Source organism: Salvelinus fontinalis, chromosome 26 (genome assembly GCF_029448725.1).
Source record: "Salvelinus fontinalis isolate EN_2023a chromosome 26, ASM2944872v1, whole genome shotgun sequence".
Taxonomy (NCBI): domain Eukaryota; kingdom Metazoa; phylum Chordata; class Actinopteri; order Salmoniformes; family Salmonidae; genus Salvelinus; species Salvelinus fontinalis.
This window is the reverse complement of record NC_074690.1, coordinates 43,804,451-43,817,073: the sequence shown is the minus strand read 5'-3', so window position 1 is coordinate 43,817,073 and position 12,623 is coordinate 43,804,451. Positions and strand designations below refer to the sequence as shown.

Here is a 12,623-nt window from a genome sequence, read left to right as displayed (position 1 = left end):
AGGCAATCAGGATAGATAATAAACAGTAGCAGCAGCGTAATGAATAATGGCGCCGGATGGGATGGCTGCCGTTTTACGGGCTCTTATTAACCAACTGTGCTATTTTGTTTGTTTTTTTGCGTTGTTTGTAACTTATTTTGTACATAATGTTGCTGCTACCGTCTCTTATGACCAAAACAGCTTCTGGACATCAGAACAGCGATTACTCACCTCGAACAGGACAAAGATTTTTTGTTTAATGAGTCTGACGCGAAGGATATACTGCTTTGTCAAGACGAGGCCCAAATCCCCGTCATTAGCTTGAAGAAATGACGGAAATAAAGGGGGCGGGGTGTCTTGTGAGAATTAATTGGCGAGTGGGTAAACCGCCTTTACCATCCGTTCTATTGGCCAATGTGCAATCACTGGAAAATAACAGTGGATGATCTTCGATCGATATATTATGTTTCACCGAGTCGTGGCTGAACGACGACACAGAGAATATAGAGCAGGCTAGGTTTTCCGTGCATCGGCAGGAAAGAGCAGCTTCGTCTGGAAAGACGAGGGGTATTTGTCAATAACAGCTGGTGCGCGATGTCTAATATGGAATAAGTCTTGAGATATTGCTCGCCTGATGTAGAGTACCTCATGATAAGCTGTAGACTACACAATCTACCAAGAGAGTTTTCATCAATATTATTCGTAGCCATCGATCTACCACCACAAACTGATACTGGCACTAAGACCACACTCAACAAGCTGTATATGGCCATAAGCAAACAAGAAAATGCTCATCCAGAAGCGGCGCTCCTAGTGGCCGGGGACTTTGCAGGCAAACTTAAATCCGTTTAACCTAATTTCTACCAGCACGTCACATGTGCAACCAGAGGAAAAAACAGAGCGGCATACAAAGCTCTCCCTCACCCTCCATTTGGCAAATCTGACCATGATTCTATCCTCCTGATTCCTGCTTTCCAGCAAAACTAAAGCAAGAAATACCAGTGGCTCGCTCAATATGGAAGTGGTCAGATGACGCGGATGCTACGCTACAGGACTCTTTTGCTAGCACAGACTGGAATATGTTCCGGGATTTATCCAATGGCATTGAGGAGTATACCACCTCAGTCACCGGCTTCATCAATAAGTGCATTGACAACGTCGTCCCCACAGTGACTGAGCGTACATATCCCAACCAGAAGCCATGTATTACAGGCAACATCTGCACCGAGCTAAAGGCTAGAGCTGCCGCTTATAAGAAATCCTGCTGTGCCCTCAGACGAATGATCAAACGGGCAAAGCGTCAAAACAGGAATAAGATTGAATCCTACTACACCGGCTCTGACACTCGGCTGTGGCAGGGCTTGAAAACTATTACGGACTACAAAGGGAAACCCAGCTGTAAGCTGCCCAGTGACGCAAGCCTACCAGACCAGCTAAATACCAAGGCAAGCAACACTGAAGCATGCATGAGAGCACCAGTTGTTCCGGATGACTGCGTGATCACGCTCTCCGTAGCCGATGTGAGCAAGACCTTTAAACAGGTTAACATTCACAAGACCACAGGGCCAGACGGATTACCAGGACGTGTACTAAGAGCATGCGCAGATCAACTGGCAAGTGTCTTCACTGACATTTTCAACTTCTCCCTGACCGAGTCTGTAATAACTGTTTCAAGCAGAGCACCATAGTCCCTGTGCTCAAGAAAGCGAAGGTAACCTGCCTAAATGACTACTGCCCCGTAGCACTCACGTCGCTAGCCATGAAGTGCTTTGAAAGGCTGGTCATGGCTCACATCAACAGCATCCTCCCGGACACCCTAGACCCACTCCAATTCACATACTGCCCCAACAGATCCACAGATGACGCAATTTCAATCGCACTCCACACTGCCCTTTCCCACCTGGACAAAAGGAACACCTATGTGAGAATGCTATTCATTGACTACAGCTCAGCGTTCAACACCATAGTGCCCACAAAGCTCATCACTAAGCTAAGGACCCTGGGACAAAACACCTCCCTCTGCACCTGGATCCTGGACTTCCTGGCGGGCCAGCCCAGGTGGTAAGGGTAGGCAACAACACATCTGCCACGCTGATCCTCAACACTGGGTTGCGTGCTTAGTCCCCTCCTGCACTCCCTTTTCACGGCTCCTACACTATCATTAAGTTTGCCAATGACACAACAGTGGTAGGCCTGATCACCGACAATGATGAGACAGCATATAGGGAGGAGGTCAGAGACCTGGCAGTGTGGTGCCAGGTCAACAACCGCTCCCTAATATGAGCAAGACAAAGGAGCTGATCGTGGACTATAGGAAAAGGAGGGCCAAACAGGCCCCCATTAACATCGACGGGGCTGCAGTGGAGCGGGTCGAGAATTTCAAGTTCCTTGGTGTCCACATCACCAACAAACTATCATGGTCCAAACACACCAAGACAGTCGTGAAGATGGCACATATTCTCCCCTTCAGGAGACTGAAAAGATTTGGCACGGGTCCCCAGATCCTCAAAGTTCTACAGCTGCACCACCGAGAGCATCCTGACCGGTTGCTTCACCGCCTAGAATGGCAACTGCTCGGCATCTGACCGTAAGGCGCTACAGAGGCTAGTGCGTATGGCCTAGTACATCACTGGGCCCCAGCTTCCTGACATCCAAGACCTATATACTAGGCGGTGTCAGAGGAAGGCCCCCCCAAAAAATCAAAGGCTCCAGTCAACAAAGTCGTGGACTGTTCTCTCTGCTACCGCACAGCAAGCAGTACCAGAGCACCAAGTCTTGGTCCAAAAGGCTCCTTATTAATAGCTTCTACCCCCAAGCCCCATAAGACTGCTGAACAATTAATCAAATGGCCACCTGCACTATTTACATTGACCCCCCCCCCCCTAGTTTTTTCAATTGCTGCTACTCACTGTTTTATTATCTATGAGTAGTCGCTTTACCCCTACCTACACGTACAAATGACCTCGACTAACCTGTCCCCCCTTCACACTGACTCTGTACCGGTACCCCCTGTATATAGCCGTGTTGTTATTTTGTTACTTTTTATTAAATCTTTTACTTTTAGTTTATTTAGTAAATCATTTCTTAACTCTACTTCTTGAACTGCATTGTTTCTTAACGGCTTGTAAGGTAGAATTTCACGGTATGGTCTAAACCTGGATAATTGATCCTCCTTTCTCAATATCCTCGTCCCAAAAAACAATTTTTCATTAACACTCGATGACTTGATAATGTGCTATACATACAGTGCATTCAGAAAGTATTCAGACCCCTTTTTCCATTTTATTACGTTACAGCGTCATTCTAAAATGGATCAATTTACTTTTTTTCCTTCATCAATCTACACACAAAATCCCATAAAGAGAAAGTGGAAACAGGTCGTTAGTCATTTTTGCACATTTATGAAAAATAAAAAACATACCTTATTTGCATAAGTATTCACACCGTTTGCTAAGAGACTCGAAATTGAACTCAGGTGCATCTTGTTTCCATTGATCATCCTTGATGTATCTACAACTTGATTGGAGTCCACCTGTGGTAAATTCAATTGATTGGACATGATTTGGAAAGGCACACACCTCTCTATATAAGGTCCCACAGTTGACAGTGCATGTCAGAGCAAAAACCAAGCCATGAAGTCGAAGGAATTGTCTGTAGAGCTCCGAGACAGGATTGTGTCGAGGCACAGATCTGGGGAAGGGTAACAAAACATTCCTGCAGCATTGAAGATCCCCAAGAACACAGTGGCCTCCATCATTCTAAAAAATGGAAGACGTTTGGAACCCCCAAGACTCTTCCTAAAGCTGGCCGCCCTGCCAAACTGAGCAATCAGAGGAGAAGGGCCTTGGTCAGGGAGGTGACCAAGAACCCGATGGTCACTCTGACAGAGCTCCAGAGTTCCTCTGTGGAGATGGGAGAACCTTCCAGAAGGACAACCGCCTCTGCAGCACTCCACCAATCAGGCCTTTATGCTAGAGTGGCCAGATGGAAGCCACTCCTCATTAAAATGCATATGACAGCCCGCTTGGAGTTTGCCAAAAGGCACCTAAAGGACTCTCAGACCATGAGAAACAAAATTCTCTGGTTTGATGAAAACAAGATTGAACTCTTTGGCCTGAATACCAAACATCTCGTCTGGAGGAAACCTGGCACTATCCCTACGGTGAAGCATGGTAGCAGCATCATGCTGTGGGGATGTTGATCAGTGGCAGGGACTGGGAAACTAGTTATGATTGAGAAAAAGATCAATGGCATAAAGTTCCAGAGCACTCAGGACTAGTGCAAAGTATGTAGCGTCATATCCAAGAAGACTCGAGGCTGTAATCGCTGCCAAAGGTGCACCAGCAAAGTACTGAGTAAAGGGTCTGAATACTTATGTAATATTTCAGTTTATTTATTTTTTATTAATTAGCAAACATTTCTAAAAACCTGTTTTTGCTTTGTCATTATAGGGTATTGTGTGTAGAATTAATCACTATGTTCTTCTTCGATTAGCACCTTAATGAGGGAGAAGCGTCTCCTGTCCCCAGACGATGATGTCATTGTCCTGTCGGATAATGACTCCTGCAGTCCGCCGATGAACGGCTTGAACCACCTCAAGGAGCTGGACACAGACCTACTTATGGTTAGTGAAAGAACTATACCAGTACCCTGCCCTGAACTTTAGTCACTGTTACCACCCAGTACTTAATCCTGCACCATGTACATAGTCATTGAACACTGGTCCCTTTAATAATGTTACATCGTTTTTTACCCACTTCATATATACAGGGCTTTCAGAAAGTATTCAGACCCCTTCCCTTTTTCCACATTTTGTTACGTTCCAGCCTTACTCTATAAAATGTATTAAATCGTTTTTTCCCCATCAATCTACACACAATACCTCATAATGACAATTTTTGCTAATATATTACAAATAACAAACTGAAATATACCATTTACTTAAGTATTCAGACCCTTTACTCAGTACTTTGTTGAAGCACCTTTGGCAGTGATTATGGCTTTGAGTCTTCTTGGGTATGACGCTACAAGCTTGGCACTAGTGATGCACCAATATGACATTTTTGGCCGATACCGATATCCAATATTTTCCTTGCCAAAAAAAACGATACCGATATTTAAACTTTTAGCGGCCTTTTAAGCATTCTAGTACAGTTTAAATAGTTAACGCACACACGTGGACACAGCGGTCTAAGGCACTGCATCTCAGTGCAAGGGGCGTCACTAAAGTCCCTGGTTCGAATCCAGGTTGTATCACATTCAGACGTTATTGGGAGCCCAGTAGCGCGGGGCACAATTGGTCCAGCATCGTCCGGGTTTGGCCGGGGTAGGCCGTCATTGTAAATAAGAATTTGTTCTTAACTGACTTGCCTAGTTAAATAAAGGTTACACACACCACACTGACCAAAAAGTTATTTTGTTGGGATTTACCTATGTCCCAATTACCAGTAAAACAATCAAAACCTATTTCATTCACTTACTTGCTGTGCTGTTTCGTTGTTCATTTGTTCAGTCGTTTCATTCTCAACCAGGATTTCATCAAACATGTGAAGTTTCAACTCTGTCTGTCCGTGGCCTCTCTTCCTCGGTGCACACTGTCACTGTGTCCGTTTCTATCTTGTCCAGCTGTGTCTGTAACATTTCACGTAAACCCTGTTTCTTGTCTGCATCGAGGTAGCGGTCCTTGTACATTGCATCGAGCATGGTTCACAGCCTGTGTCGGCAGTGTTACTGTGTAACTCCGGTAGGGCAACATCTGAAAAATAGCGCACTTGGTCACCCACGACAGAGAATGGTTAATTGTTAAGGGCAAGTTAATGGATTTTGCCATTGAGTTGTCTCGCTGAGATTTTCTTACTCTTTCAAATGACTGCTCGACTTGTTGACTGCTCGATCCACACAGCAGACATTGTGGGCTTGGTTAGGAATGCTGTGTTGCATGTACAGCGCAAAATTTTACGTGCCGTCATTACGTCATTAACCTACGTTATATAGGTATGCACATCAGCTTTGACATCGGTTTTGCACATCGGCGTCAAACTAGAAATCGTGCCGATACCGATGTTGGCATTGTTGCTAATATTGGCCTATTCCGATATGTTCACCGATATATTGTACATCCCAACTTGGCACACCTTTACTTGGGGAGTTTCTCCCATTCTTCTCTGCAGATCCTCTCAGGCTCTGTTAGGTTGGATGGGGAGCATCACTGCACAGCTATTTTCATGTCTCTCCAGAGATGTTCGATCAGGTTCAAGTCCAGGCTCTGGCTGGGCCACTCAAGGACATTGAGAGACTTGTCCCGAAGCCACTCCTGTGTTGTCTTGGCTGTGTGCTTAGGGTCATTGTTCTGTTGGAAGGTAAACCTTCACCCCAGTCTGAGATCCTGAGCAGGTTTTCATCAAGGATATCTCTGTACTTTGCTCCGTTCATCTCTCCCTTGATCCTAACTAATCTCTCAGTCCCTGCCGCTGAAAAACATCCCTACGGCATGATGCTGCCACCACCGTGCTTCACCATAGGGATGGTGCCAGGTTTCCTCCTGAAGTGATGCTTGGCATTCAGGCCAAAGAGTTCAATCTTGTTTTCATCAGACCAGAGAATTTTGTTTCTCATGGTCTGAGAGTCCTTTAGGTGCCTTTTGGCAAACTCCAAGCGGGCTGACATGCATTTTACTGAGGAGTGGCTTCTGTCTGGCCACTCTACCATAAAGGCCTGATTGGTGGAGTGCTGCAGAGGCGGTTGTCCTTCTGGAAGGTTCTCCCATCTCCTCATAGGAACTCTGGAGCTTTGTCAGAGTGACAATCGGGTTCTTGGTCACCTCCCTGACCAAGGCCCTTCTCCCCCGATTGCTCAATTTGGCCGGGCTGCCAGCTCTAGGAAGAATCTAGGTGGTTACAAACTTGTTCCATTTAAGAATGATGGAGGCCACTGTGTTCTTATGGACCTTCAATGCTGCATAAATGGTACCCTTTCTTCGACCTCATGGCTTGATTTTTGCTCTGACATCCACTGTCAACTGTGGGACCTTTATATAGACTGTGGGACCTTATTTTGACAGGTGTGTGCCTTTCCAAATCATGTCCAATCAATTGAATTTACCACAGGTGGACTCCAATCAAGTTGTAGAAAAATCTCAAGAATGATCAATGGAAACAGGATGCACCTGAGCTCAATTTCAAGTCTCATAGCAAAGGGTCTGAATACTTATTTAAATAAGGTATTTCTGTTTTTATTTTTAATAAATTGGCAAAACTTTCTAGAAACCTGTTTTCACTTTGTATTTATGGGGTATTGTGTGCAGATTGATGGGGAAAACATTTAATCCATTTTAGAATAAGGTTGTAATGGGAAAAGTCAAGGGGTCTGAAAACTTCCCGAATGCACTGTACTCTAGATAAGGCTCATCCTATGTAACTACTGCTGTATACACCTTTTCTATTCATACACTGAGGCTAAACGTAGCATAGTGAATGTAAATCCGGGACACTCAAATTAGTATGATATGTTACTTTATGGTATGGTTACATAAGATAGAATGTTACTTCAGGCAAGGTATAACGCGAAGGTCTTGCAACCCAAAGGCTGCGTGTTCGAATCTCGTCACGGACAACTTTAGCATTTTAGATAATTAACAACTTTGCAACTACTTAATACTTTTTAGCTACTTCTCTGTGTCTGCTGTACTGGCCTTTCTCGCGCTGGTCTCTCTCTCTCTGGTCTAATTGGTCTTTGTCTGGTCTCTGTGTGTAGAAGACCAGTCCAGAGGACAGGGATCGCATCATAAAGCAGTTGAAAGGGGAGCTGAGGCAGGAGGAGGCCAAGCTGGTGCTGCTGAAGAAACTACGACAGAGCCAGACACAGAAGGACACACTGCAGAAGGTATGGACGCATGTAGCCAAGGTGAGTTGTCGTGATGAGGTAGCCCTGCCCTGTGACATAAAATCAGTGTCACCCTCTGCCCAAGAAGGAATTTGGTTTCCCAAAGTGGAAAACTGGAGTTCAGATCCCAGTTCTCTTGCTCTCACACACACACACGCACGCACGCGATACAGAAAAAGCCACACAGGTAAACACAAATACATTCACCCAGACGCATACTTCCACAAACGTACAAATAGACACACACATACCCAGCTCATTCTATCCATCTCTGTCTTGTTCCACAGCCCTCAGTATTGTCAGGTTCTGCAGCTCCTCCATCTCTGATCCGGGGATCCATTACAGCCAGCAAAGGCTCCCAGCAGGTCAGACATCTCTCTCACACGAACAAGCTTGTATGCACACACACGTTTTTTTTTTTCTTCATGTTTACCACGTTTCTGTTCATTTCATCATTTAGTTTAAGACCGAGACATGAGTCCGAAGACTTTATTTCATCCCCAGGTGGGGTCAAGTAGGAGTTCAGGCACAGTCATTCCACCACCTCTGGTGAGGGGCGGGCAGCAGATCTCCTCCAAACATGGCCCCCACAACTCCCAGATCATCATGCCACCCCTGGTTAGAGGGGCACAGGTACGAGAGACCACAATCTACCTGCCAAACTGGTCATCAGAGGATATTAATACTCACTACTCATGACTGACTTTTGTGTTTTTGACTACATTCACCTGTTTTTTCTTTTCTCTCTCTCTCTTTTTGTCTCGGTCTCTTTCATCCCCCCCCTTATCTCTCCACCCTCCCTCACATATTGCTGCTGTGTCCCTCATCCTCTTCTGTCCCATGAGCACGACTGTCCAATGCTCTCTTCTTCTATATGCCCTCTCTCTGTCCAATGTTGGCCCTCTTTATCCCTGCCCTGTCTCTCTTCTCCTCCTCGGTCCAATCTCTCCCAATTCTCTCCCCTGACCCCCTTTGTAGCCAATCGCTGTGTCTCCTCAGCAGATCCAGTCTCTCCGGCAGCAGCAACAGCAGCAACTGTCAGGATCTGGCTCTGGAGGCTCTGGCCCCCCTCCCCTGTTGCTGGCCTCCAGGGCCAACGTACCCGGCACCCAGGCCCAGAGAGGCCTCATGCAGTCTGGCCTCATCAGGGTGGGAAACATCAACAATGCCAGCCTGCTGGTCAACATCTCACAGGTGGGTGGGTCCGAGGCAGGGCTCTATTTTTATTTTATTTGTTTATCGATTCAAATACAGCCTATATGAATTCTAGCTACTTCTGAAGCACATGTTGTGCCCTCACCTAATATGTAACCCTGTAAATACATTTTATTATCATAAAAACCTAAAATGTTGATATAAATACCTGTGATTGAAATGAAAAAGTAATTTGTGGAATATTAGGTTTCTACATGATTTAAAAACATAATTTCCCTATTGAGACTCATTGAACATTGTACACTGCCTCTTTTAAGAGCATCAAGTTTGTGATGATAATAATAACAACTAGATGGGGTTTTTTCCATTAATGAAAATTGTGACTTCCTTCAGTATTTTTGTGGCAGTGGATAGAATAGCCTGAACATGTGAAAATTGCTTTGGTGTCTCCAGCTTGAACAGTTCAAGAGTTAGGAAAGGGGGATACCTCGTCAGTTGACCAACTGAATGCGTTCAACTGAAATGTGTCTTCCGCATTTAACCCAACCCCTCTGAATCAGAGAGGTGCGGGGGGCTGCCTTAATCTACTGTTGGTGGGACATTTGTATGCTAATTTATACAGTTATAGTTGATTAACTATTTAAAGAATATTAAGTTAAGATAGCCAGAACATGTGCAAGTCGGTTTGGTGTATCTAGCTTGAACGGTTCAAGAGTTACTGTTGGTACGTTGCTTTATGCTAATTTATGCAAATGTATATGTAGGTAGTTGATAAAGATTCTAAAGAACTTGAAGTTAGCATAGCCTGAATGTTTTGAAGTTGGTCTTGTAGCTTAATTGGCCAAGGAGCAGAACCATTTGTATTCCTATGGTTCTCATTCAAAGCCACAATGTCTGCTGTGTTTATGCACATTTTAAATGGTTATAGTTCCAAAAGTATATATAAACTCAGCAAAAAAAGAAACATCCTCTCACTGTCAACTGCGTTTATTTTCAGCAAACTTATCGTGTAAATATTTGTATGAACATAACAAGATTCAACAACTGAGACATAAACTGAACAAGTTCCGCAGGCATGTGACTAACAGAAATGGAAAAATGTGTCCCTGAACAAAGTGGGGGTCAAAATCAAAAGTAACAGTCAGTATCTGGTGTGGCCACCAGCTGCATTAAGTACTGCAGTGCATCTCCTCCTCATGGACTGCACCAGATTTGCCAGTTCTTGCTGTGAGATGTTACCCCACTCTTCCACCAAGGCACCTGCAAGTTCCCGGACATTTCTGGGGGGAATGGCCCTAGCCCAGACATGCTCAATGAGATTGAGATCCGGGCTCTTCGCTGGCCATGGCAGAACACTGACATTCCTGTCTTGCTGGAAATCACGCACAGAACGAGCAGTATGGCCGGTGGCATTGTCATGCTGGAGGGTCAGGTCAGGATGAGCCTGCAGGAAGGGTACCACATGAGGGAGGAGGATGTCTTCCCTGTAACGCACAGCGTTGAGATTGCCTGCAATGACAACAAGCTCAGTCCGATGATGACGGACCCTCCACGTCCAAATCGATGTAACACTCATTCCTTTGACGATAAACGCAAATCGGGATGACGATAAACGCAAATCTGGCCATCACACCTGGTGAGACAAAACCACGTCTCGTCAGTGAAGCGCACTTTTTGCCAGTCCTGTCTGGTCCAGCGACGGTGGTTTTGTGCCCATAGGCGACGCTGTTGCCGGTGATGTCTGGTGAGGACCTGCCTTACAACAGGCCTACAACAGGCCTCTCTCAGCCTATTGCGGACAGTCTGAGCCCTGATGGCGGGATTGTGCGTTCCTAGTGTAACTCGGGCAGTTGTAGTTGCCATCCTGTACCTGTCCCGCAGGTGTGATGTTCAGATGTACCAATCCTGTGCAGGTGATGTTACACGTGGTCTGCCACTGCGAGGACCATCAGCTGTCTGTCCTGTCTCCCCGTAGCGCTGTCTTAGGCATCTCACAGTACAGACATTGGAATTTATTTCCCTGGCCACATCTGCAGTCCTCATGCCTCCTTGCAGCATACCTAACAGGCTGACCACACCGCTCGCGCACACGGCGCGAGCGTTGCAAAATAAATGTAGAAATCTATGTTATTCAATTATTGCACCTTCACTGCTCGCACACGCCAACGAGCGTCTGCGTTGCCTAAAATAGAAATCAGTTCTATTTCTGACACAGATCACGTTGCAAGTCCTGCCTCTCCCATCTCCTCATTGGTTTCTAGAAGCAGGTACCCACGTGCCATCTCCTCATTGGTTATACCCACGTGGGTGACTGAAAGACAAACGAGGTCAGTGGTGGTAATGCACGTAATTTATGAAAGTTGCCAATCGCAATATAAAGTCAAGAGAAGAAAAGGCCTGGAAGGAAGAGAGATGACTAGAATATTTTGACAAGCAATCTAAGTAGCATCTGTATGAACATCTCAATGTTGGTTTGGAGTTGATAGCTTAGATGGTGAAAGAGGAGAGAACTAGAATTTGTGATTTTTGTTTTTACGTGGCTCTTTTTTGCATCGGTATCCATAACAATGGCTCCGTTTGTGCTGCTCAATGACGAGACATGAGAGCGCTGTTAGCTGGCGTTAGCTATCAAGTTTCCATCAGTCTAAACGGTGACAAACAGCTGTAACCTTTTGATTGGTAGAAGATAATTATGTTCTGATTCCAGATTTGAATAGCAGGGAAGTAGAACAAGATGCATACATGTTTGTGTCTAACTTGTTGGGAAAGTGGTCAAAGTTCTGATTTGTGTCCAAATTTACATTATTGCATTTACAGCGAATGGAAAGTTGGAAGTCATGATGTCACAATGGAAGCTTTAGAATATTGAAGAAATCCCATACAAGTGGATGAAGGTTTTAGTAGTTTAATAAGTATATATAAGTATATAGATAGTATCAAAAAGTTGTATGCAAGCACACTATTCCAGACCCGTCTGTACGTTTTAAAGTTTGAATGGCGTTTCTAATTTAAACGGCGTAAGAGGAGTAGTGTTCCTAATAATAATAATAACTACATGGTAATTGTACATGGTACAATTACCATTGTACCATGTAATTGGTGGGACATGCTTTAACTCTTTTAAAACAAAAATTGTGGTAATGGAAGAAATTTGGTGTGTTTTAGTTAAGCCAAGCAGTCAGATATTGTCTAAGTTAAATGTTGTTCTGATCACTTTGATAGACCAATAGTAGAGAGAATGATTTATTTCAGTTTTTATTTCTTTCATCACATTCCCAGTGGGTCAGAAGTTTACATACACTCAATTAGTATTGGTAGCATTGCCTTTGAATTGTTTAACTTGGGTCAAATGTTTCAGGTAGCCTACCACAAGCTCCCACAATAAGTTGGGTGAATTTTGGCCCATTCCTCCTGACAGAGCTGGTGTAACTGAGTCAGATTTGTAGGCCTCCTTGCTTGCACACGCTTTTTCAGTTCTGCCCACACATTTTTCTATAGGATTGAGGTCGGGGCTTTGTGATGGCCACTCCAATACCTTGACTTTGTTGTCCTTAAGCCATTTTGCTACAACTTTGGAAGTATGCTTGGGGTCATTGTCCATTTGGAAG

General features: G+C 44.8%; 1 protein-coding gene across 5 annotated transcripts in view; it reads left to right on the top strand.

Annotated features, from left to right (window-relative positions):
- LOC129824403 (transcriptional repressor p66 alpha-like) overlaps window positions 1-12,623 on the top strand; it is a 43,942-nt gene that overhangs the window by 23,986 nt on the left and 7,333 nt on the right. The window contains exons 3-7 of one of the 5 annotated variants that reach the window (XM_055884018.1): window positions 4,474-4,603; window positions 7,732-7,860; window positions 8,148-8,225; window positions 8,365-8,493; window positions 8,860-9,054. In XM_055884018.1, coding sequence (XP_055739993.1) covers window positions 4,474-4,603; window positions 7,732-7,860; window positions 8,148-8,225; window positions 8,365-8,493; window positions 8,860-9,054 — 661 coding nt within the window. Of the gene's footprint in view, window positions 1-4,473; window positions 4,604-7,731; window positions 7,882-8,147; window positions 8,226-8,364; window positions 8,494-8,838; window positions 9,055-12,623 lie in introns of all 5 variants that reach the window. The other 4 variants (XM_055884015.1, XM_055884017.1, XM_055884016.1 and 1 more) reach the window with 4 other exon arrangements.